Source organism: Syngnathoides biaculeatus, chromosome 5, assembly GCF_019802595.1.
Source record: "Syngnathoides biaculeatus isolate LvHL_M chromosome 5, ASM1980259v1, whole genome shotgun sequence".
NCBI lineage: Eukaryota > Metazoa > Chordata > Actinopteri > Syngnathiformes > Syngnathidae > Syngnathoides > Syngnathoides biaculeatus.
The window spans coordinates 14,475,336-14,500,302 of NC_084644.1; the positions used below are offsets into that span (position 1 = coordinate 14,475,336).

The 24,967-nt window shown below is 43.5% G+C and overlaps 1 protein-coding gene across 3 annotated transcripts in view; it reads left to right on the top strand.

Annotated features, from left to right (window-relative positions):
• The first annotated feature begins 13,522 nt into the window (after window positions 1-13,522).
• LOC133501058 (vascular endothelial growth factor A-A-like) overlaps window positions 13,523-24,967 on the top strand; it is a 30,571-nt gene continuing 19,126 nt past the window's right edge. The window contains exons 1-3 of one of the 3 annotated variants that reach the window (XM_061820481.1): window positions 13,523-14,139; window positions 15,300-15,342; window positions 19,723-19,919. In XM_061820481.1, the coding sequence (XP_061676465.1) occupies window positions 14,074-14,139; window positions 15,300-15,342; window positions 19,723-19,919 (306 nt within the window). In that variant the 5' untranslated portion in view covers window positions 13,523-14,073. The other 2 variants (XM_061820480.1, XM_061820482.1) reach the window with 2 other exon arrangements.

Sequence of the window (24,967 nt, forward strand, 5' to 3'; positions counted from 1 at the left end):
CTTGCGTCTTCCGAGTTCCTGCATTTGGGTCCTACCTCTCGTTCCGATGGGACGTGACACTTGATACATTCTATATCTTTCCATTTTGCTTTGTAGGAAGGATTACAAATGTCAACTAAAGTTTTTATCTACACCGCTTGATAGTAATTTTTAATATTTGGGAGAGCAAGGCCTCCCTTATCTTTTGATAACTGGAGAGTCTTACAACGAATTCGTGGTCTCTTGCTTTGCCAAATAAATCTTTATTAATTTGTCTAATTCTCAAAATGTCCCTTTTTGGAGCTCTACTTGTATATTTTGGAACAGATAGAGTAATCTAGGTAACTCGTTCGTTTTTATTGTTTCCATCCTTTGTCCTAATCCTAAAAAAGGAAGCAGATTCCACTTGGTTAAATCAGATTTAATTTTAGAGAATAAGGGGTCGTAGTTCTCTGATACAATTGTCTCCAGATTTATAGGAATATTCACCCCTAAATATTTGTTTTTTAATTCCAATTTACATTGAATTCTTTGTTGATGGTCTGGCTAGGGTAATAATTAAATGACAAAATTTGAGTTTTGTGTGTATTCAATTTATAACCAGATACCAGACCATATTCTTTGAGTTACGAGTACCGTAATTTCTTGAAAATAATGTGCGATATTTTTTCCTAAAATATTTTCAAAAAAAATCAGTCAAGCGCATTATATGTAGGTATGAATGAAAAAGAAAAACTACAATCACATTGTATTGTCGCATACAGGTACATAGAGGTAAAAAAAAAAGTGTACATATAAATTTCGATATGATATTCAATGTCTTGTTATATATTAATTACGGCAACGTGCGCCACCAACCTGAACTATGACCTCCGCGGGGTGGGAGCTTTGCATTTTACGATCGCTAGCGTAGCATATTTGTTGCTACTGCGGCAAACATCAGAAACAACTCCCTGTGAGTTTGTTTTAACTTAAACGAAGACAAAAAAATGTCGACTACCAGGGATAGTTGTGCAGCCAAAATGTGTCATCACTCCAGCCGATGATGCGGCAAAACAAGGTGAGCTGAAACTACGTAGTACGATCATACGATCATTTAAAAAAATAGCGTATTGAAAAATGTTTCCTCACAAACGCCATGGATGGCACAGAGGATGACATACTGTGGCAGGACGATGGGATCACGGTTCATGAATGAAGGAGGCATCAGAACTGGACCAAGCCAAGAGTTTGACAGTGACTCACAAACGTAGCTACAATCGATATTTTTCATATTGGAGATGAGTCAGATGCTTCTTTTGAAGTCTTGGCCAAGGATGTGTAATGTAGTGGGTAAACTTCACTATGCACAAATGTTTTATGCACAAATATGTAATGTAGAATAATAATCTGTTAAAATACTTTAAAACTGTAATATGTGTTATCAACAGTATTAATAAAATGTCGTGCCATCGTTGAACCTTTATTTTGGTTGGTTGAGGGATTCTGTTCTAACAATTTCACGGACCAGGACGAGCATGTCCTGTGGAGATATACTGTGTATTATGACTGCATCAGTACATGCACGAAGATTATTAATGATGGTTGTACAGACATTTTTTTAAAAACAATGAGAAAAAAGTACAAACCTAACAAAATAGAAATACAGTAATACATAATATTTTGAGTATATGGATTGCGGCAAATTAATGATGCCCATTGTTCATTGGTAGAAGGGTTTTCCTAATTTTTTTAGATCAACTTTTGGGGTCCACATTATACTTCAGGATGCATTATACTCGAGAAATTACGGTAAATCTGGGAGAGATTTGGAGGGGTGTCCCAAATATATCAGAATATCATCTGCAAACAGAGAAATTTAATGTTCTTCATCCGTCACCTTGATGCCCTTAATCTACACATTCTGTTTGATCCACTGACTCGGTGGCTCGATAAAAAGAGCAAACAACAGTGCTGAGAGAGGACAACCTTGGCGACAACCGCTCTCCAGTTCAAAGCCACCGGACAGTCCTCCGTTGAGTCGTATTAGCAATTGGTTTGTGATAAAAGGCTCGTATGGTCTTAGTAAAATCATTATGTAATTGGAATCGCTCTCGACAGAATCAAATGTTTTCTCCTCGTCAAACCCCAATAGGACAGCATTTAGTCTGTTCTTGTTTATGTGGTTAATTACATATAATGTCCTCCTGACATTATCTTGTGTTTGTCTTTGTTTGACGAAACCTGTTTGATCCAACTGTATAATATCTGGGAGTATTATTTCAAGGCATTTTGCTAAAATTGAAGTAAAAAGTTTATAGTCCACTTTCAACAAGCTTATTGGCCGATAATTAGAGCATTCCATTGTATCTTTCACTTCTTTTGGTATTACTGTAATTGTTTCTCTCCAGGATGGAGGAATTTCTCCTTTCCTCAAGACCCAGTTAAATGTTCTCAGCAACAGTGGGATAACAAATCTTTAAAGGTCTTATACCACTTTCTTGTAAACCCATCACAACCTGGGATCTTGTTGGGTTTTAATCTTTTGAAGTTCATCTATGAGTATATCGCCCTCTAATATTTTATTCTGGTCTTCTGTGATTGTTGGGAGACAGAGTTGGAGAAGCAGAAATTCAGGTGAGTGATCCCCTTTGTAGTCCATCTGTGCATAGTTTTTGGTAATATTTTTCAAAGGTATTAATATCCTGAAGTTTGTATTTAATTTCTTTAGTAATTGGGTCTCTAATTTTGTATTTTGCCCTTTCTGCTTGTTGTTTTCTCCACCTATATGCCAAAATTTTGGCTGCTTTACTCCCTACTTTGCAATGCTTCTATTTAAAAAAAAATAAAAAGAGGATTTTTCTGAATCTCTATATCATCGATTTCCGTTGTCTGTTTTTTATTTCCCTGATTCTCTGACTAATTTACATTTGAGTGTCTTTATGTTTTTTCTCCAGGTCTTCCAATTCTTTTTCTCGTTTATTCATTTTTCGTTGTTTGTGAAGTGCCAGTTTAGCAACAGTCTTCCCTCTCAAGACAGCTTTACCTGCATCCCAAATCATGAGAGGGGAGACTTCCCCATGATCATTCTCTGACAGGTATAATTTGATGTCTTCTTAGAGTTCTTTAAATTTTCCTTCACGTACATTTAAATTCAGCTTCAAAGAAAACAGGTTTTTACTGTTTTTTTTTTCAATTTAAGTCCAAATAAACTGGGCAGTGGTCTGAAAGATCCCATAACCCAATATTACAGGACTTTACAAAACCAATATCTTTATTGTACATAAAGAAATAATCAATTCTCGAGAAAGTTTTATATGGCAAGAATAAAAGGTATAATCTTTGGCCGTGTGGTTTCACTCCCTCCACACATCGGAAATGCCCATCTCTGTTGTAATCTTTTCCACTTTTTTGGATATGGTATTGTTTTGTGTCTGACTTAATCTTGATACATCCCATTTTGGATTCAATCTCAAATTAAACTTCAATGTCCGGGGACGCTGTTAGCTGAGCCTTGGCGATGGCAGAGGCCTTTAGCCGAACTTCGGCGGCGGAAACCTTTCGCTGAGCTTCGGCGTCCGGGGGGACCGTTAGCCGAGCTTCGGCGTCCGGGGGGACCGTTACCCGAGCTTCGGCGTCCGGGGGGACCGTTAGCCGAGCTTCGGTCGCGGAGGAGGCCTTTAGCCGAGCTTCGGCGTCTGGAGTTTACGGCCTCCGCCGCCTGAAACCTCGGCTCACGGCCCGCCGCCGGAGCTCACTCGTCAGACTCTGCGTCATTCCCGTCCGGAGAATCATCCACGGCTGCCGGCCTGGAGCTCCCGGGGGCCTTTGTTTACACACTTATGTCACGCGTAGGCCTCATAGTAGTCAGACTCCCGGTCATTCCGCCCGAAGAACCATCCGAATATTCAACATTAATTACTGCCACAGGTTCAAATCTGTATGAAAGTATCCTCTCCATCTTTTCGATCAACCGTTACTGCTATTTCTTCATCGGATGAGGATAAATACGAGAAATCGGCGCTGGGCATAAATGGTGTCCCATGTAATCGAGCCTTTGTTGTGGCGCATTACACTTGTGACTCGCGAAAATGGCAACGGCCCTGAAAATTCGTAATTGTCAAAAATCTTCTCAAAACACTGCTAAATGAGAGAGGATTTAACATCACATTGTCAAAATAGGGTACATATTACATAACCTATTGGATACACTGTTCATACAAAGCACTGGATTTCCCCTTTAATAGACCTGGCTTTAATTGGGTCTAATCGCTCCGAAACTCTCTTAGTTCTTGCAGTATGGTTAGCAATTTAGCCATACCTTCATCTTTCTGTAGCATTAGCTCCTCCAGCTCTGAACGGCTAGCACATGCTCCATCGTCGTCGACTGGATCTTCCTCAGCCAAAGGCCAAACTTTCTTCTTTTGTTTCGGCATATTATAAACACCTCTTTGTCTTCTTTAATTCAGGTATGGGAAAAACAAATATGGTATATGGCGTTTATAAACCAAAACTACATCAAGACAGGGAGGTTTGTTATCTTGCTGTTACCACATGGCTGCTCAACCACAGCCTACATTGATTCTGATCCTCGGTCCATAACGTAAGTGATCTTTCCATCTCATCAACAGTCAAAGAACGTTGCTTTGTTTTTTTTTCTTCACAAAAATTTGCTTCATGATCACTGTATCCCTCATTGGGGTGAAACCATTCACATGCACTAAAATACGGGCATTGTCCTTAATAATAATGGCCACACTCGTTTGACTGAAGCCCAAGTCTTTATGGCCGTCAGTGTTAATCCTCTCTCAGATTTTTATTTTTTTTTTTTAAAGGGGAAATCCACTGGTCTGCATTAACAATGTACCCATGAGCGGCTTGGCTGTGAGCGACTCGGTTGATCGGGAAAACGGAGGAATACTTCCATACACAGTTGTGAGCGGCACGGCCGTGAGCCCCACCGGGGCGCGAGCTCACGGCTTTTCTGAGCCCCGGATCTGTGTCACTCACGGCTGTGTATGGAAGTATTTCTCCATCTTCCCGATACTGCTATTTTTTCATCAGATGAGGATAAATCCAAGAAATCAGCGCCGGGCATAAATGGTGTCCCATGTAATCGAGCCTTAGTTGTGGTACGTGACACGTCACATCTGTGCACGTAGGTCATGTGACGAGCGAAAATGGCAGCGCCCATGAAACTTCATAATTGTCGATAAAAAACCTTCTCAAAACACTATTGAATGAGAGAGGATTTAACATCACATTGTGAAAATAGAACACATATTACATGACCTATTGGATACATTGTTAATGCCAACCAGTGAATTCCCCCTTTAATGGCTTCGGTGCCATGATCATTGCTTTTCTTTTGGCTGGACCAGCATTGCTAAAAAAAAAAAAAAAAAAAAAAAAAACCAAGCTTTATACATTTGGGCCATAATGTGGAAAAAAGGTGGGTGAAAAGAGCAAATAAACTCCCAGCGCACAAACACGGATAAGCAATATGCATGAGCTAACCAGGAAACACTATGGTGCTAGGTCCATAATGGCAGAAAAGATTTGGGTGTCGTAATATCGAAATGTTTAAGGTAAGACCTAAAAACTGAGAACTCCCCGTATTTAAAATACCATATAGATATTGAGAAACCAAATGAAGGCTTTTTCCCTCTTGTTCCTCCCAAATGATGATAAAATTACTTTGGATTTAAAATTCTGATAAACCCTTTGTCATGCCCCTGACGGTCCTTGTCCTGGCTGTGCCTGTCCCCGATGCTGCACGCACCTGCCACAATCAACGGAGGCACACACACCTGTGCCTCGTTACAAGTAATTACATCACAGATATATGGTTATATATGGTGCGGTCTGGTCTTTGCCAGATATTTGTCTTATGTCACGTTCCAGCAACTCCCTGTTCCTGTTCCTGCTCTCTCATGTACCGACTCCCATATTCCTTCTGACCTGCCTCTTACGCCTGCCAATTCTATTGCTGCTGCCCCCGTGGACTGCCTGTTGGTATCTTGACATCGGCCTGAATAAAGACATTTCCCAAACTGCTCCTGAGTCTGCTGAGTCGTGCATTTGGGTTCAATTCCGTGTTCTGGTCTTCACACCCTTATTCAATTTTTTTCTCTGGGGGAAAAAAAAAACAAGACCAAGTTAAATCCACTGAAAATGTTTCAAACCGTTAATGTGAACTATAACCTGTACAAATCAATTGAGAAAAAAATATTTTGGAGAGGGGAAGTAAAAAAAGAAAAGCAGTAATGTGGTTGCACAAGTCTGCACACTGTCACGTAAATGGCGCTGTGTCAATGTTCAGAATTGACCAATCACATTCACACCAATGTCAAATAAGAGTCAGCACATAGTGCTTGTGATTATACAGTTCCTATCAAATGCATGTCAATCTCATCTTAATCATCATTCTTAGGTACTGTGTGCCTCCTCCCATCTATTAGCTATACCACTTATGCTGTTAAAGGAGCTGAAGGCCATCCCAGTTGATTTTGGATGAAAAGCAGACAACATCCTGAATGATTGGCAGTCACATGCAGTGGCAGGGAAAAAAAAACATTTGCCCCATCCTGATTGTTTTTTTTTTTTTTTTTTTGACATTATCATACACAAAGGCTTCAAATCATCCAGCCAATTTTAATATCACTCAGAGACAACCCCAAAAAAAAAACAAAATGCAGTTTTCAAATGGCAATTCAATTTACTAAGGGACACAAAAAAATCAAAACCTTTTTGACCCTCTGTGAAAAAGTAATTGCCCCCAGAGCCTAATAATGGGTTGTGCCACCATCGGCAGCAATAACTGAAATCAAACATTCACCATAATTGGTGATGAGTCTTTCACATCGGTCTGGATGAATTTTGTCACACTCTTCTTTGCAGAATTGTTTCAAGTCCGCCAGATTGGAGGCTTTTCTAGCATGAACTGCCTGTTTAAGGTCACACCACAGCATCTCAATTGTATTTAAAGCCAGACTTTGATTTGGTCACTCAAACTTTTTTAAGCCTTTCAGAGATGGACTTGCTGTTGTGTTTCGGATCATTGCCCTGTTGCATCATCCAAGAGCCCCTGAGTTTGAGGGCATGAACTGATGGCCGGATGTTCTCCTTCAGGATTTTCTGGTACATTTGTGAATAATGGCTCTGACAGTGGTTCGCTGGAGCCCCAAAGCATTGAAAATGGCTTTGCAACCTTTTCCAGACTCACCTTTCCCTCATTTGTGATGAATCAGTGATTTTGTGATTTAACAAGTGTCACGACCCATCGGAACGGGAGTAGGACCCAAATGCAGGGCTCGGACGATGCAAGGTAGTTCGGGGGGAGACGTTTATTAATTTTGTGGTCGGGGATCGGGCAAGCAGTCAGGTGCAGCAGCGGTAGTTGGGACGTCGGGCGAAGAGAGCAGGTGAGCGGCCAGGCAGGAGTCGGTACACAGGAGAATGATCAAAGCAGGCTGAAGTGTCAAAGGAGTCAGGCTTACGGGGTTGGTTGGAGAACAGGCGAAGGTCGGTACACACGGGTTGTCGATCAGGGATACGGGAGTGCTCGATTGGGACGTGAAGCTCAACGAACTGGGCTGGACCAGTCGTCATCGGGGTCATATAAATACACAGCATAATCAGCCCGCATGAGGCGCAGGTGTGCGCCTCCCAATCAGCGCACCCGCACAGCCCGGGCTGGAGCGGCAGGATCATGACAACAAGGTTTAGATTTTTTTGTTTGCTTGTTTGTTTCTTGTTACATTGAATTGTCATTTGAAAACTACAGTACATTTTGTATTTCCTCGGGTTGTCTCGGAGTGACATTAAATTGGTTTGATGATTTGAAATCTTTTGTGTGATAGATATAAGAACGGGGCAAATACTTTTTCATGACACTACATGGACCAGACAACCACTGACACTTGCCTGACTTGCTCACTACACCATCTATGAAAGTAGAAACAATTAAAATTCTTTCTGTTAACACACATTAACTTCTTTATTTGGAAATGTAGGGTATACCCAAAATCAAACACTGTAGATGTATTACAATTCTGACATTAAACAAAAATTCCACATAACTCATTTTAATACCACCACTGAACCGTACCTGTGATGGTAAATGCAGTGACCTGGACAGGGAAATCATTTATTCCATTTATTTCACTGATCAAATAAAAGGACAGAATGTACACTTGAAAAGTGATTTCCATCTGTGCTTAAAGAGAAGTTACAAATCCAAGTGCAAGAAGTATTCTCTGCATGCCTGTCATCAAAATTATGCGCGAGTGCACAAGTTATTGTTGAAGATTTTACAGTTAATATTTCACTTTTGTTTGCACATTTTAAATTTCCTTCAAGTCATTAATAAAAAACAGCTGTTTTTTTCAGATCCCTGTCATTTCTGGGCCCGTAATTCTCATCACATTTCTCCCTTTTATGGTGCCGCTCAGAAGTACGGATGGAGTCAAAGCTGATGACACTTGCACACTCATGGTGCCCGGAAAATTATTTTGTAGTGACTGTTGCATGTGACATAGGGTATGTATGTAATATTTATCTGCATCGTGGTTTATTCATCAAATACTGACCTCTACAATGTCTGACTTCAAAACTTATCCGGATGTCTGGTTTTAAATAAAAGGATAGCTAATCTTTTTCCATGCTATTTTCTACACTAAATTCGTAGATTAAGAATGATCCAAAATTACAGTTCTCAATTTATTGTTACTAATGTTGTTATTAGTTTCTCCATCCATCTGTCCAATTTCTGAGGTGCTTATCTTCACAAGGGTTGCAGGAGTGCTGGAGCCAATCCCAGTTATCTGTTGGTACAAGGTACACCTTGAACTGGTCGCCAGCCAATCGCAGGGCACATATAAACAACCATTTACACTCACATTCACAACTAAGGGCAATTTTACAGCCTTCAATTAATCTACCATGCATGTTTTAGGTTGGGGGAGGAAACCAGGATGCCTGAAGAAAATCCAGGCAGGCACAGGGAGAACATATAAACTCCACACAGGCGGGGCCGGGATCGAACCCTGGACCTCAGAACTATGAGGCCAAGATTTTACAGCTGACCAAACCAGAACCATGCATGGGTGTTCTCCGAGCATTCCGGTTCCCTCCCACATCCCAAAAACATGCAACATTAATTAGACACTCTAAATTGCCCCTAGGTGTGATTGTGAGTGTGGCTGTTTGTCTCTGTGCCCTGTGATTGGCTAGCAATCATTTCAGGGTGTACCCTGCCTCCTGCCCATTGACAGCTGAGATAGGCTCCAGCACTACCGCGACACTCGTGAGAATAAGGAGCTAAGCAAATGGATGGATGGATGGATGGATGATCTTGAATGTTCACTCAAGGCTGAAGGACAGATGATGTACAGACAAAACAGACAGACTGTAAAAGAGAATAAGATCAGATAAGTGGGCAAGGAACCATGAAAACCATGTAGAGTAGTTTTTGTGCTGTCGTAGAGCACTGAACCACCTCAGTGATTAAATGGTAGCATTATTTTGAACGGAAACAAGTCAGAGAAATGTTCAAACAAGTAGATTCTTCGTTAAAATAAAAGGTCAGATTGATAAATTAATCTTGATGAAAAAAGAGGAAAAGTTAAATACTGTATGGTATTAAGAGTTTTTCTAGAATTTGTAACAATAGATTGCAATCTTTACCATAGAACCCAGTGGCTGTTTTGTCTAAAATGGTTGTGTGAATAGATAGAAATAGAATGACTGGCATGTGGCATCCATTGAATGTAAAAAACATGACATGTGCTTGATTGTTTATAATTAAAGAAAAAAAAGGTAGTATTTTGACAGCTAAACAAAATACCTCATCAACATAGACTCCAAAATTAGTCATGTGGCCAAATGTTCAGTTAGTTGTATTTATTAGCTGGTAACAAGACACAAAAGTTGCAGTAGATCATAATGTTAAGAGATTTTTTTTGTATTTGAAAGAGAAAATCCTTGTCCACGATTGTCCTTACACCTCATCAATGTCAAATATTTGGTATTAATGTTTTTTGATTGTCAGTGTGTAGTACATGGGGTCCTTGTAGTGGTATGTGAAAGAATCACAAAATTAAATGGTCAAAATGTGCATAATGTGACAGTGACTTACTTTTTTCCCCATCCAATATATTTAAGTGCAGTACAGTTAGTTATATTTCATCAAGTACAATACAATTGCATTTAACCTATTTTTAACAGCTTGTTTAAAAACATTAATGATGGCACCATTGCATTTCACTCACTGTACATTTTAATTAAACATTTTTTCAAGTATAGTCTGAATTGTCCAATATTAAAGTGCAGTGTTAATGTTGAAACTGTGCCAAATGTAAGAGTGGTGTAAGATGTTAATACATACTTTTTGGAAACACAGCCCCCGCCTGGTTTTGGATGAATACTTTGGGCCTACAACACGACTGTATTTACAATGCTGTGAAAAAGTATTTCCCCCCTCCTGATTTTTTTTTACATATTTATTACGCAGGTTTCAAATCATCAAACCAATTTTAATATCACTGAGACAAACCAAGGAAAAACAAAATGGAGATTTCAAATGACAATTCCTTTTTACCACCATACTTGTTGACTCAAGAAATCACTCAAATTGAATTTCTCATGGAATGTGAAGTAGGCTACATGATCTCAAGAACCAATGCATCATGCCACCATTCAAAGAAATTCAAGAAGAAATGAGGGAAAAAAAGGTGATTGAAATCCATAACTGTGGAAAATGTTACAAAGCCATTTCCAAGGCTTTGGGGCTCCAGTGAACCACTGTCAGAGCCATTATTCACAAAAGAGAAAACTGGAAACAGTGGCAAACATTCCCAGGAGTGGACAACCAAATAAAATTGCTCCAAGAGTATGGCGACAATTCATCCACGAGGTCACAAAAGAACCTTGAACAACATCTAAAGAGGGCCTTGCTTGCCTCAGTTAAGGTCAGTGTTCATGACTCTACCATAAGAAAGACTACTTTTTCTTCTTTCCCTTTTGACTTGGGCCATTAGGGGTCACCACAGCATGTCATCTCAGATGAACGCATATTTGTTTGGCCCAGTTTTACGCTGGATGGCCTTCCTCATGCAACCCCTCTGCATTTTAGCCGGGGAGACAAAGACAGACAAGACACTGGCCTAAAATGGCATCCACCGGAGAGTTCCCAAATGAAAATCCCTGCTGTCAGCAAATAATACAAAGGCCCTTCTCGTATTTGCCAAAGAACATCTTGATGATCCTCAAGACTGTTGGAGAAACATTCTGTGGACTGACGAGTCAAAAATCAAACTTTTTGGAAGGAGTGTGGGATAACAATGGCACAAAATTTGATTGAAAAAAAAACAAACATTATGCAGACAGTGAAGTATGGTGGTGGCAGTATGATGGTCGGGTGCTGCTTTGCTGCTTCAGGACCATGACAACTTTTAGTGATTGATGGAACAACGAATTCTGCTGTGGATCAGAAAATCTTGAAGAAAAACATCAGACAATCAGTTTGTGCCCTCAAACTCAAGTGCTCTTGGATCATGCAGCAGGACAACAAACTGAAAAACACCAGTAAGTCCACTTCTGAATAGCTGAAGAAAACAATATTAAGAATGGTACAAAATTCCTCCAGAGCGATGAAAAAGACTTATCACCAATTATCACAAACTCTTGAATTTTATTATCATTATTATTATTATTGCTGCCAAGGGTGGGACAACCCGTAATTAGGTACAACCCTGTAAGATTGACGCTCTTGATACTGCTGCTCTCTCAGACTGAGCTCCCATGTACCAATCACTGCTTGCCCGCTGACCTGCCTTCTACGCCTGACGTCCTGGTTACCGCTGCTCCAGTTGACTGTCTGCCTGATCGCCGACCTTGGAACAAATAAACACTTTTCCCTAACTCCAGAGTCCTGCATTTGGGTCCTCTCCCGCACCGATGGGTCATGACAAATTCCCTTATCAGAGTAGGTCAGAAAGGCATGGATTTTTTTTTGTGCCTTAATAGATTAAATTGTCATTTAAAACTGCATGTTGTACTTTCTTGGGTTGTGTCTGTGTGAAATTAAAATTGGTTTGATAATTTGAAACCTTATAATCTTTACACTAGAACGCAGTGACTGTTTTGTCTAAAATCCTTGTGTGAATAGATAGAAATAGAATGACTGGCATGTTACATTCACTGAATGGAAAAACATGACATGTGCTTGTTTGTTATTTTATTCAGATACTTTTTTTTATAGCACTATAAATGTTGGTTATAATGGTTTTACTTGGAGAGCCAAGTACTTTTCAAGTGGTACTTAGTAGAAAAAAAAAAAGTTAAACAACCACTACTGGTGATCAGTGGTGTCAAATGTATGGCCCCTAGGTAAGAGCCGGCCCGTCAGGGTATAATCTGGCCTGTAGAAATAGAACAGATTACTATACCTACAATTTTTCAGTAACATTAATTTTTGTTAGAAATTTTTTTCTCATTGGAGATATCCTGACGACTACTTAAAACAACCTCTTTCTACTTGAATTACATTCCAAAATTGACTGCTGCTACATTGACACACTTGTGAAGGCTAAATGATACCAAATACCTGGATCAAAGTGAGCCTACTTCATATAAATTGCTGTGCTACATTTACAAAGCAGGGGACAACTGCTCTGCACATGGAGACAGACAACGGTCACACTCACATTCACACCTAGGGGAAATTTAGAGTCTCCAATTCATGCATGTTTTGGGATGTGGTAGGAAACTGTAGCGCCTGGAGAAAACCCACGCAGACAATGAAAGCACATACAAATTCCACACAGGCGGGATCGGGATTTGAACTCCGGCCCTCAGAACTATGAGGCCAACAGTCTACAGCTGCGCTCAATGCAGCCCAAGAAAATACTCAAAAAATGTAAATATTTTCCAAATGCACTTGTAATTATTTGCACACAGAAAATACATTATTTATAGTTTATTAAGCCATTAATTCACTGGTCTGTCTACCCACTTGAGATCTAATTGGGGTGAACCCCTGAACTCAAATGACTTTAAGAGCCCTTAAAACTGGAGTTACCAGGATCCCACACAAAGGGACGTTTAGTTTTTCCAAATTGTCAGTGAGAGGAATTTGGTGAGGGCAGCGTGGGATCAATTAATGGTGTCGATATATTTCCTGCGACTGAATGGCGACCTGTTCAGGGTGTAGTCTGCCTTTTACCTGAGGTTAGCTGGGATAGGCTCCGGCATTCCCACAACCCTTGTGAGGATAAGCTGCTTCGAAAATAGAAAGTTAAAAAAAAAGCATGGAAAATGACAACTTAGCAGAAACGATGCCAATTATTTTCATTATATTAATACCTCGAACACAACAAGCACTAGTGATAAAACGGGCATCACGAGGGCTATTACTCATGTTAACATCAAGCGAGTATGCGCGTAAGCAAACTTTGATAGTGTGATAGTGGTTTCATCAATGAGGATCGGGCCAGGGTTGAGATCAGGCCTCCGTCGTGCTATTGGCTGTTCTAAGTCGCCCCTCCTCCTCTGCATGCTCCTGCACCTTGAATAATAAGCATCGACACCCGTCTTGCAAGCGCCTCGAGCCTAGCACAGAGGACGCTTCCGCAGCCGAGCTGACAAGCCTCCGTCTGTGTTCACGGGAGAAACCATCACAGACAGCAGGAGAAGGCGTAAGGACGAGAACCGTGAAGACAATCGGTCCACTTTACAGCGCCGAAAGCCGCCGCACTCTTTCATGGGGTTGGGGGAGCGAGCGTGAAGACAAGTTGCTGACTTGAGTGGACGTTCGTGTTGAACGTATGTTCCCGTGTGGATTTCACAGCCCCTCACGGCGTCTTTGTGCGTGGATGAGCGATGCCAGTCGGACGGTAACATTTGGTGCAGAGAAAAAACCGTGTCATATGCGCCCGCGAGAAATGGATTCGCTTTCACTATAGCAAACAGTTGCAGCGATTTTTTTCTTTTTTCCCCTTCTTTTTGAAAGATTGTTTTTTCATCTTTTGAGTGTTTACGATCAGTCTTTTTGAAATTATTTTCTCATTTTTCACAAACCTCTGGGATTTCTAGACGGCTGTGGAGTTTACAATCATGAACTTTGTTTTTAGTCTGGCACAAATTCTCTTGGCGGCGGTTTTGAACCTATCCACTGTAAAGGTGAGTTTCGGACATTAAGTTCCTGAGCCTGTCATTGATTAATAACTGTTTATAACTTTTACGCTAATGTGTTGCGAGAGGTCAGCTCATGGAAGAAGCCAAACCAAATTATGTCCAATTGTATTACGTGTTTCCAACGAAAAACCTGATTATATTTCTAACTCTGGAAAATATTTGGTTAGTCAGTATTTCTCATTTTTTAATCGGCACCGTGGCATTCTCATACATATTTCACTTACAGGGGAGAGTCCGGGTGAAATATGTCAGTTTACATTCAACACCGTGAAACAGACGCTTAAAAAGGGACATGAACACATCCCAAAGGTGCAGGAGCAAACACGTAGCCCGGACGGAGAACCAGTGTAGATATTTTTATTTGCGGCTGGGAGAACATACAAAGAAGGAACAAGCCCTCCGATTCCACCCCTCCGCCCACCCCCGAGTCAGGTGCCCGAATCGGCCTTGGTTGAAATCGGAGAAGGGAGCATTTTTCTACCTGGCAACTGACCAAAAATTAAACGGGAATACAAAGGGAACGCGGCAAGATGGCTAAAATGCAGGCGTGCTATTACCAAGCGAGATAATCACAGACAATTAGTATGATGAAGAAGCTCAGTAAACTTAGACATTGCGCAGTCAAATATAACATTACTTGAGTTGATTGAGTAGGAATGCTATATGCGAATCAGCCGCGCTATATGCTGCCCAAGTTTTTCCTCCCTCACTGAGAGTGATCCGGAAAATGTGGACCGTGAGAAGCTGGGTTTCCTCACTGCTGGATGCTCACCTCGTGCACACCACGCAGGCTTTTCTCACGCAATACCTTCGCCAATTGCAGCAGCCGCATGAGGTAAGCGGATGATGCAGCAGCTCGTCATGTCAACGTCTTTAACCCTTAAAAAAAAAAAAAAAAAAAAAAAAAAAAAAAAAAGCTAAGCATGCGAGCAAACGCAAATAGAATGGAGAAGAAAGGCGTAGAAACGCTTTTAGCACTTTCACAACGTGATCTAAGGATGCGGGGTCATTATACAATCACATGATTAAAAACCGCAACTTTTCAACTTGAACTCTTAACGATTGTTGGATGGAGGTAGTCATATTCATGTGCTGCACAGATAGACAGAAAATAACAAGCACACGCTGTTGTGCATCTCTTGCAGACGGCCAGCATTTACAAAGGAGTGGATAAGAATAAAAATGAAGGTAAGCATTCCACTTCTTCCCATTATTTTTTTTAAGTCAGTTCTTTTCATCTGGAATCTGGCTAGACGAACATAGGGCCAACATTTGTATCTTCCATGCTCCTCTCCCTGTCTCTTTCTCCCAGGGTTTGTGAGTAACTAATTAAATGTAGCTAGTTCACACCCAAGCGGCACGGTGGGTCAGCTGGAAAGCGTTGACCTCACAGTTCTGAGGTGCCGGGTTGAATTCCAACCCCCCTGTGTGGAGTTTGCATGTTCTCCCCGTGCCTGCGTGAGTTTTTTCCGGGCACTTCGGTTTCAACCTACACCACCAAAACATGGAACATTAATTGAACACTCTAAATTGCGGCTCGGTGTGATTGTGAGTGCGGCTGTTTGTCTCTATGTGCCCTGCGATTGGCTGGCAACCAGTTCAGGGTGTACCCCGCCTCCTGCCAGATGACAGCTGGGATAGGCTCCAGCACTCCCGTGACCGTCGTGAGGATAAGGGGCAAAGAAAATGGATGGATGGATACTATGACCTTGAAAACCGACTGTATGGTGCAATCAATTTGTCTGAGATTTCGCAAAGGCGAGACTCGTAGTTAAACTTTAGAAAAGTGATGTATTTATTGTTTGTACTAATTTATAGATCTTTCACTTATCTGGGTTGTTATATGAAGTAATAGTGTCAATAATTTGTACATTTGCCATTTGGTAAACATAGTACGGTGTGGTGATTTTCCAAAGGGTGTACACATATAAAGCAACAAACACATTTCTAATAATTTTACTTGTTTAAATTGTAAAGAACAAAAATAAATAGTAAATAGATTTTACACAATCAGTATTTTGTTAGGTGATCACTGATCATCCATCCATTTCCCTTCTTATCCTCACAAGGGTTGCGGGAGTGTTGGAGCCTATCCCAGCAATCTATGGGTAGGAGGCGGCATACAACCTGCCTGATTGCCAGGCAATCACAAAGCACACAGAGACTAACAACCATTCTCATTCACAGTCACACCTAAGGGCAATTTAGAGTCTCCAACTAATGCATGTTTTTGGGATGTGGGAGGAAACCAGAGTCTATCCAGACATGAGGTGAAAACTCCACACAGACCTGGCTGGGATTTGACTCCGGTCCTCAGAACTGTGAGGCAGATGGTACAACCAGTTGCCCCACCCTGCCGGCTGCTCACTGAGATCAGCGAGTTTAAAAAAAAACAAGAACCGATTACAGATAGATGTGTCTATTTGAATGAATTGTTCAAATGCAGTCTACACTTGTGTACTATATGCTGAGTATCTTAAAAAATATTCTCTAGTCAGGTCATGTATTCGAATCAGTGAGGTCAAAACAACGTTCCAACATAACAAAAATTAATGACTTGTCAATAAATTACATCACACACACCAAAACTTTAAATCATTTTTTGACAGAATGTCGGCATGTTTACGTACAACCGTTAGTCCTACCCCAATCAATCCTGAAATAAAAGTCCTCTCCTGAGCCCCAGTGACCACCACCACCACCACCATACGTTTTCCCTCATTTTCCTATAATACGTGCGTTCCGATTCATTGTTGTTGTTGTTGCCATGGTAATGAATGTATCGAGTCCCATTTGAGTTGGGAAAAATAGGCCCAGTGGTCGTAAAAGATGGGATACAGTGGTATCCGAATAAAAGATTGTATTGCACTTGTCTGACATAGTGTAATTGTGAAAGACCAAATTGGTGTTATCGCCCGATCCAGGCATTACGTGTTGTTTGTCTCAGATGTGTTGTCTTTCCCACACCGTCATGCTTTTTTAAAAACTAACTTTATCGGCAGTCAGATGTTCATTGTACTACATCAAAAGATACGACCAGGCTAAAAATAAGATAGTTTTAGATTCACATATACGCTACAAAATGAAAATGTGGAGTAAATGTCTTTTTGTGGAGGATTGATCATATCGCAAATTAATTGGCTGAGTGAATTATGAGATTAAAGACAACTAGCCAATCAGAATTATGCAGATGTGTCGTGCTTAATCCCATAATAATGATACCAGAGTCCCTGGAGAGCTGGCCAGGATCAGATGGTATACCCACACACCCACAATCCTATGATGATCCGCAATTTGGAAAATGGAGATATATAGTTTGTGTTTTAATCTACCTGCTCTGCTTTGGTGTCGCGATAAAAGTGGTGCAGATAACAATGCTAGGATGTCTTTAATACTTCGCATTATTTTGAACTTTGTGTGTCTTCATTTGAGTGAGTCTGCTGCAGCAGCCCTTAGTCAATACATTAGCAGTTAGCCTTGATTCAGTGTCAGATGCTTGTTTGTTTGATAGAGAGAGTGTTCTGCTTGTGTGATGGTTTATGGGATTGATAGTTTGTGAAGTTCAAGAGCACCCAGGTGGCAGACTTCCTGTTCTTCCTCAATGTGACACCACCTGTTAGACTGACATAATGACAACCACCTGGTTTTAATGGCTTGGTTTTAGTGCTTGAACCATTATATGGCTGGAGAACATGCTTGGGGCTATTTCGAGTCATTGTTGATGGATAATTTGAGGACAGCCTTTTGAATGAGTAAAAATGTATAACTGATTGAATCTCATCTAAGTCAGAGGCATTATTCAAGACACTCAGCTAGTAAAGAATTGGGCTTTTAGGCTCTAATGTCAGAGATGACCCCTGGTGTCACAGTTTCTGAGGTGAGGCTGTTCTGACTCACCACAGGTCAGATGTTTGTAAAGGGTCACGAAGAGCTCAGTCTGATGGACCATTGGGTGTATTACTCTCAGCTGCACAGGGTATGGAAAAATGGGGAGGGACAATTGAGTCTACCTTCCTAATATTGGCTTAACATTTATGTAACTAGTGATGCACCAATACCTATATAGTTTTTTGTGCTAGTGTAAAACGTTGGCCTCAAAGTTCTGAGGTCCAGGGTTCGATCCGGCCCTGCCTGTGTGGAGTTTGCATGTTCTTCCCGTGCCTGGCTGGGTTTTCTCCGGGCACTCCGGTTTCCTCCCACATCCCAAAACATGCAACATTAATTGGATACTCTAAATTGTCTTTAGGTGTGATTGTGAGTCCAGCTGTTTGTCTCTATGTGCCCTGCAATTCGCTGGCAACCAGTTCAGGGTGTACCCCGCCTCCTGTCTATTGACAGCTGGGTTAGGCTCCAGCACTCTTGTGACCCTTGTGAGGATAAGAGGATTAGAAATTGGATGGATTGATGGATGGATATTATTACTCCAGCACATGGTGCCGCCATTTGCTAACCCTCACTTTTTCTTCTTTTCATTAATTCACGCTCTCTCGTGTATCACAAGATCAAAATTCATAAGGGCGTATGGCATTGAGAAACACCAGACTATTAACAAAGAACATAAATAAAATTGATTTTGTAATGAACAATGAGGAGGGTTGGACCCAGGTGCAGGAAGCTGAGATGTAAGTGTGGATTTTAGGAACGTTTATTGCCAGGCACAGGTCATGCACAGAAGGCGGTCCAACAAGCGACGGTACAAAAATCACGAGGCAAAAGGTTCGGTCCAAAAAACATGAAACAATGCCAAAAATCTGACATCGAAAAACATGAAAGAATAACTTCACTTGATATTGCTTAATAACCACTATGACATGAGACGGTAGGTGATGGTCGTGAACACACATGTATATACACGCAACGATTTGGCAATAAGTGGCAAGAAAAACAAGGCTTAAATACACAACATAATCAGGGTGCAACGACATCCAGCAGCACGCACGGGGAAGTGGCACACGGTCACGCCACCTTCCACCACGTATTCTGTCAAACACCCGACTTAACTGTTGTGCTTCTGCAGCAGCGTGCGGCGCGCGTGGCCGTGGACAACCACGCCCCTGAGATATTTATCACGTGGTGTAAAAATGTTAAGGTTGGCAGACATTTTTAGGGTCGGTTGGAAAATCGTAACCACTAGCTTTTTTTTTTTTTTTTTTTTTACGCCGAATGGTATTTATACTCTGAAAAAAGTGGTATTAATGCATTGCTACATTTAACTCAAGGCAATCAATTAATTTGGAAATGTTACAACTTCAGCCACCTCAAGGTGATAGTTCTTTAGTTAATGTATTTTTTTCAGCTACCCACCATGTTAAAATTATCTTTTTGATGCATTTTTACATTTTTTACTCCATGAAAAATGTGTTTGTATTAAAGCTATGACATCCATCATTACTCGCTCTGTGTGTCCACTCAGAGCAGGTAGGCCAAATTAGATTTGAGAGTTAAACGGTGACCGTTACTAAATGTTCTGTCTGGTGATATCTACATCAATGAAGCTCTCACAGGATGACCAATTGAAATTAAAATGACTAACTGAGCTATTGAACAACAATTTCTCATCTTTTTCAGTTATCCAATTCACAGATGTCTTCACGAAGAGTCGGTGCCAGCCGAGAGAAATGCTTGTAGATATCTCCCAGGAGTATCCAGAAGATACAGAACACACCTACATACCTTCCTGTGTAGTCCTCACTCGATGTGGAGGGTGCTGCACTGATGAAGCGATGGAATGCGTGCCAACTGAAACCCGCAATGTTACACTGCAAGTGAGTTTAGGATGGACGCTCCTAATTTATACATTTGTTGAATGACACAGGTGAAAAACACAAAGAATGCCCCAGTACATGTCACTTTTGTGCATCAATTTCTTGATGCGAGGGCAAAACAGCTCACATTTAACTAACATTTATTCAGATTTGTGGTGAGGGTTATGGAGTTATACTGTATTTTATCAAGTGTCTAATGTTCCATGTTGTATGGACATGACAATTCAACTTAACGCTACATCATTAACAAGTGACTTCATTCTATTCTGAGGTCACTGATGTTGTAGTGTCACGACCCATCGGAACGAGAGGTAGGACCCAAATGCAGGAACTCGGAAGACGCAAGGTAGTTCAAGAAGAGACACGTTTATTGTATGCCGAGGTCGGGGATCGAGCAGGCAGTCCGGCGCAGCAGCGGTAGTTGTGACGTCGGACGAAGACAACAGAAGAGCGGACAGGCAGGAGTCGGTACACGGGGAAACAATCAACGCAGGCAAAAGGATCAAGGAGTCAGGCTTGCAAGGTTGGTCAGAGAACGGACGGAGGTCGGTACACACAGGTTCAGTCAGGAGTACGAGAGTGCTGGAACGGGACATAAAGCTCAACGAACTGGCGGAGGACCAGTCGTCACCGGGTCCTATATATACGGGGGATGATCAGCCCGCATGAGGAGCAGGTGTGCGCCTCCCAATTAGCGCAGCTGCGCGGGCACCTGCACAGCTCATGCTGAAGCGGCAGGATCATGACAGTACCCCCCCTCAAAGGCACGGCTCCCAGACGTGCCTAAACGAAAAAAACAGACGATAACACAGGCAGGGGTGGGCGGAAGGGGGTCCGGAGGAGGGCACGCCCCCCCCTGAACCCCAGACTGGTGGCCATCCAGGCCACCAAACACGAGGCGTCTGGGCGGACAGGTCAGGAGGACGACCCGGACACCAAGCACCAGGGTCCCCACAGGGCGATTCGGGCGGACGACCTCTGTGACGAACCAAACGGCGAGGCAGGAACCAGAACGAGGGAGGCCACTGCTCCGGACGAAAACCTCCCACGCCGTCGTTGCAAGACGACCAGGGATTGGTCGCCAACGAGGCCAGGTCCTGAAGCGGCTGGGCGAACTCAGGAGCGAAGAAGATGATGGAGAGCAGGACCAGAGCCATGACTGCCACCCCGAAGTCTCTCCAGCTCCTGGGTGGCTCCACAGAACTCCCCAGCGCCTGCTGGACAGGGACGTGAGAAGGCGGCGGCGCCAGTACCGCCCCCTCCTGGACAGCAACGTGAGAAGGCGGCGGCGCCAGTACCGCCCCCTCCTGGACAGCAACGTGAGAAGGCGGCGGGGCCAGTACCGCCCCCTCCTGGACAGCAACGTGAGAAGGCGGCGGCGGCAGTACCGCCCCCTCCTGGACAGCAACTTGAGAAGGCGGCGCCAGTACCGCCCCCTCCTGGACAGCAACGTGAGAAGGCGGCGGCGCCATCGCCGCCCCCTTCTGGACAGCAACGTGAGAAGGCGGCGCCATCGCCGCCCCCTCCTGGACAGGAACGTGAGAAGGCGGCGCCATCGCCGCCCCCTCCTGGACAGGAACGTGAAAAGGCGGCGCCATCGCCGCCCCCTCCTGGACAGGAACGTGAGAAGGCGGCGCCATCGCCGACTCCAGCTCCTCCTGGACGGGAGCGTGAGGCGGCTGGGGAACTGTCGCCACCTCCTGGACAGGAACGTGAGGGCGTGCCCGTCGCCGACAGAGCAGGAACGAGGAGCGACCGCGGGCCGGTCGCCGACAGAGCAGGAGTGTGGAGCGTCCGCGGACCAGTCGCCACTGCCACTCCAGAGCACGGACGAGAAGCGGCTGTGGAGACGTCGCCACCTCCTGGACAGCAACGTGAGGCGGCGTCGGGTCGGTCCCCACTGCCACGTGAGCTTGCACTGCATCCGTAGAAACGGCAACGTGGACGTGGCTCGGTGGCAAATCCGTTTCCAGGGCAACGTGAACCTGAGTAGGCGGAGAGTCAGTCGAAACTGACACGTGGGCGTGTCTCGGGAGCGGGTCAGTTCCGACTGCCGCGTGAGCTCTGCTCGGAACCGCCACCACTGCGACGTGCACTTGGCGAGGTGGCGAGTCTGTTCCCACTGTGGCGTGCATTTGACAAGGGGGCGGGTCGGTTTCCACGGCATCGTGAACCTGAGCAGGCGGAGAGTCAGTCGAAACTGACACGTGGGCGTGTCTCGGAAGCGGGTCAGTTCCAACTGCCACGTGAGCCTGCATCAGCAGCGAGTCCATCGCCGTTGCGACGTCAGAGTAGCTCGGCTTGTTCGCCAATCCTTGCCGGACCTGGGCCGTGAGAGCCGCCAATTCCGCGCTCTGCCTCTCTATCTGCGCCCGCATTTCGCGACAGAACGCCTCGTGGTTTGGCGGCTCCTCCTCCCTCTGGGCTGTAAGCTTCGCCACAAGCTGCGGATCTGCCGGTCTCACCGTTGCCGGCGAGGAGTGGGAGGACGGTGTCTTCGTTGCCGCGCAGCGAGAGACACCAGGGAGCGCCCGGCCGGGGCATCTTCTCTGTCCGCCACGCGGAGGTCCCGGGTAGATGGCCAATCGGGTTCCCTCGTACCGATTAGTGTACTTGGATCTACCGGGCGAAGTCGCTCGGGTGCTGGAAACGCGGGGAGGCGGCGCAAACTGACTGGGGTGAAAGATCGGACGAGCAGATTCATATTCAAATTCGTCGGAGTCGTACTCAGGCAGCCGGTCATACAAATCGTGGTCCTCCTCATATTCCGAAAAGTCAGAGTCCAGAAGAATATGAGGAGCCGGAGGGGTCGTGTTCGGGACGTATTCATACCTCGCTGGCGGAGCGTAAGACACGGAAGTGGAGGACATCAGGGAGCCTACTCGGATTGGGCAGGCTTGGTCCTCCGGCAGACGGTCTACCTTGCGTCGGTCCCGGCGACGCCGGGTCTTTCCTGCTGGGTCCTGTACTGGCCAGTTCGTTCTGTCACGACCCATCGGAACGAGAGGTAGGACCCAAATGCAGGAACTCGGAAGACGCAAGGTAGTTCAAGAAGAGACACGTTTATTGTATGCCGAGGTCGGGGATCGAGCAGGCAGTCCGGCGCAGCAGCGGTAGTTGTGACGTCGGACGAAGACAACAGATGAGCGGACAGGCAGGAGTCGGTACACGGGGAAACAATCAACGCAGGCAAAAGGATCAAGGAGTCAGGCTTGCAAGGTTGGTCAGAGAACGGACGGAGGTCGGTACACACAGGTTCAGTCAGGAGTACGAGAGTGCTGGAACGGGACATAAAGCTCAACGAACTGGCGGAGGACCAGTCGTCACCGGGTCCTATATATTCAGGGGATGATCAGCCCACATGAGGAGCAGGTGTGCGCCTCCCAATCAGCGCAGCCGGGCGGGCACCTGCACAGCTCATGCTGAAGCGGCAGGATCATGACAGTAGTGGTACACGCGCCTGCCTTTGGTGCGGCCAGCGTGGGATTGATTCCCGCTGTGTGATGGTGTCGATATCTACCCTTTGACTGACTGACGACCAGTTGAAAGTGTAGTCTGCCTTTCACCCGAAGCTCGCTGAGATAGGCTCCAGCTTTCCCACAACACTTGTGAGGATAAGCGGCTTGGATAATGACTTCATTCTATTATGTTTTTTATCATTATTTTTTTTTTGAACAATGTGGCGTGAATATAAATAAAACTGTGACACCATGTCAGTGTCAAGGCAGTGCTGATATATTTTAATTAGCAAATAATTGTATTTAATTATTTATTTTTTAATTTTTATTATTTCAATTATTGTCTTTTATGTTTGATGTACACAACTTTGTAACAGCTGTGGTTGTTGTTAAAGTGATATCCAAATATTATTGAGTTGAGTTTTAACCAAATCATTCCATGACAAAAAAAAAACAAAAGTAAACACACTGTTACTCCGGTGGGGGATCAAACTCACACTTGTAAAATCAGCATCTGTCACTGCTTAACAGCATAGCTTGCAATTCTTGAGCCAAAAAGTGAGGTCTGCTTTCCGCTAGCGATTTAATAAACTATTTCTGTTCGATGCAAACGTTGAAATCTAAAAATGGTTATTCCACTTTCTTGAGTCATTCCCAACATTTTTACCTCTGCAATGGCTGGCTGATCACTCGAGATAGGGGCCAGAAATTATGTGGGCTGACTCATGTTCATATGTGTCATGTACATAGGCTCCCAGGGACAGGAATTTAATTTCCTTCCTCAGCAATATCTTTTGTATTGTACAGGAGGCCATTGTACATGTAATACATTTAACGAGAGTCATTGTGATAATGTTGAAACACCTCAAACCATAAATTAGGTCATAAAATGAGACAACCACTTTTACACTTATGAATTGTACTCATCTTTAACTGAATACAATTTAGCTCACTTTGATCTCTGTATTGTTTTGGATAATTATAAAGTTTTCTTTTTTTTTTTTTAATGTTGTCCTCTTCAAGGTGATTCAGTAATGCTGGGCTGTATTGGCCCCCTAGCGACGTCTATTGACCAGCCATCACCGCCTGAAAGTACTCAAAGCTATTACATTAGACCAGGGGTGCTCAATGCGTCGATCGTGATTGACCGGCATTCTTGGTGAATCGCGACAGCGTGCTGAAAAAAAAAAAAAGACTTCAGCCGGAATATTCTGACCTTCAGCTCACTGCGCATGTGCACACGACGACACAGTACAGGAAAACACGCTAGTCAGCGAGTTCCCTCACTGTTTTAAGCCTTACTTTTTTCTTAAAGTAAAGAAATCTTATCAAACATGAGTATGGATGCTGGAGCAAAGAAGAAGACAATAAACCCACGAACCCTTACTGTTACTTTCACCACACTTTGAGAACCAAGACAGTATACAATTTGAATGACAGATATAATGAACTGATTTAGCTAGTTTTATGTTAAAACATGTCAGATCACTTTCTGCACAAATTTCTTCAAGGCAGAGAAAGTGACACAGCGAGATGTGGCATTTCAGATTTGCTGTTTACTGAGCTGTAATGTTTAATTATGTACGTTTT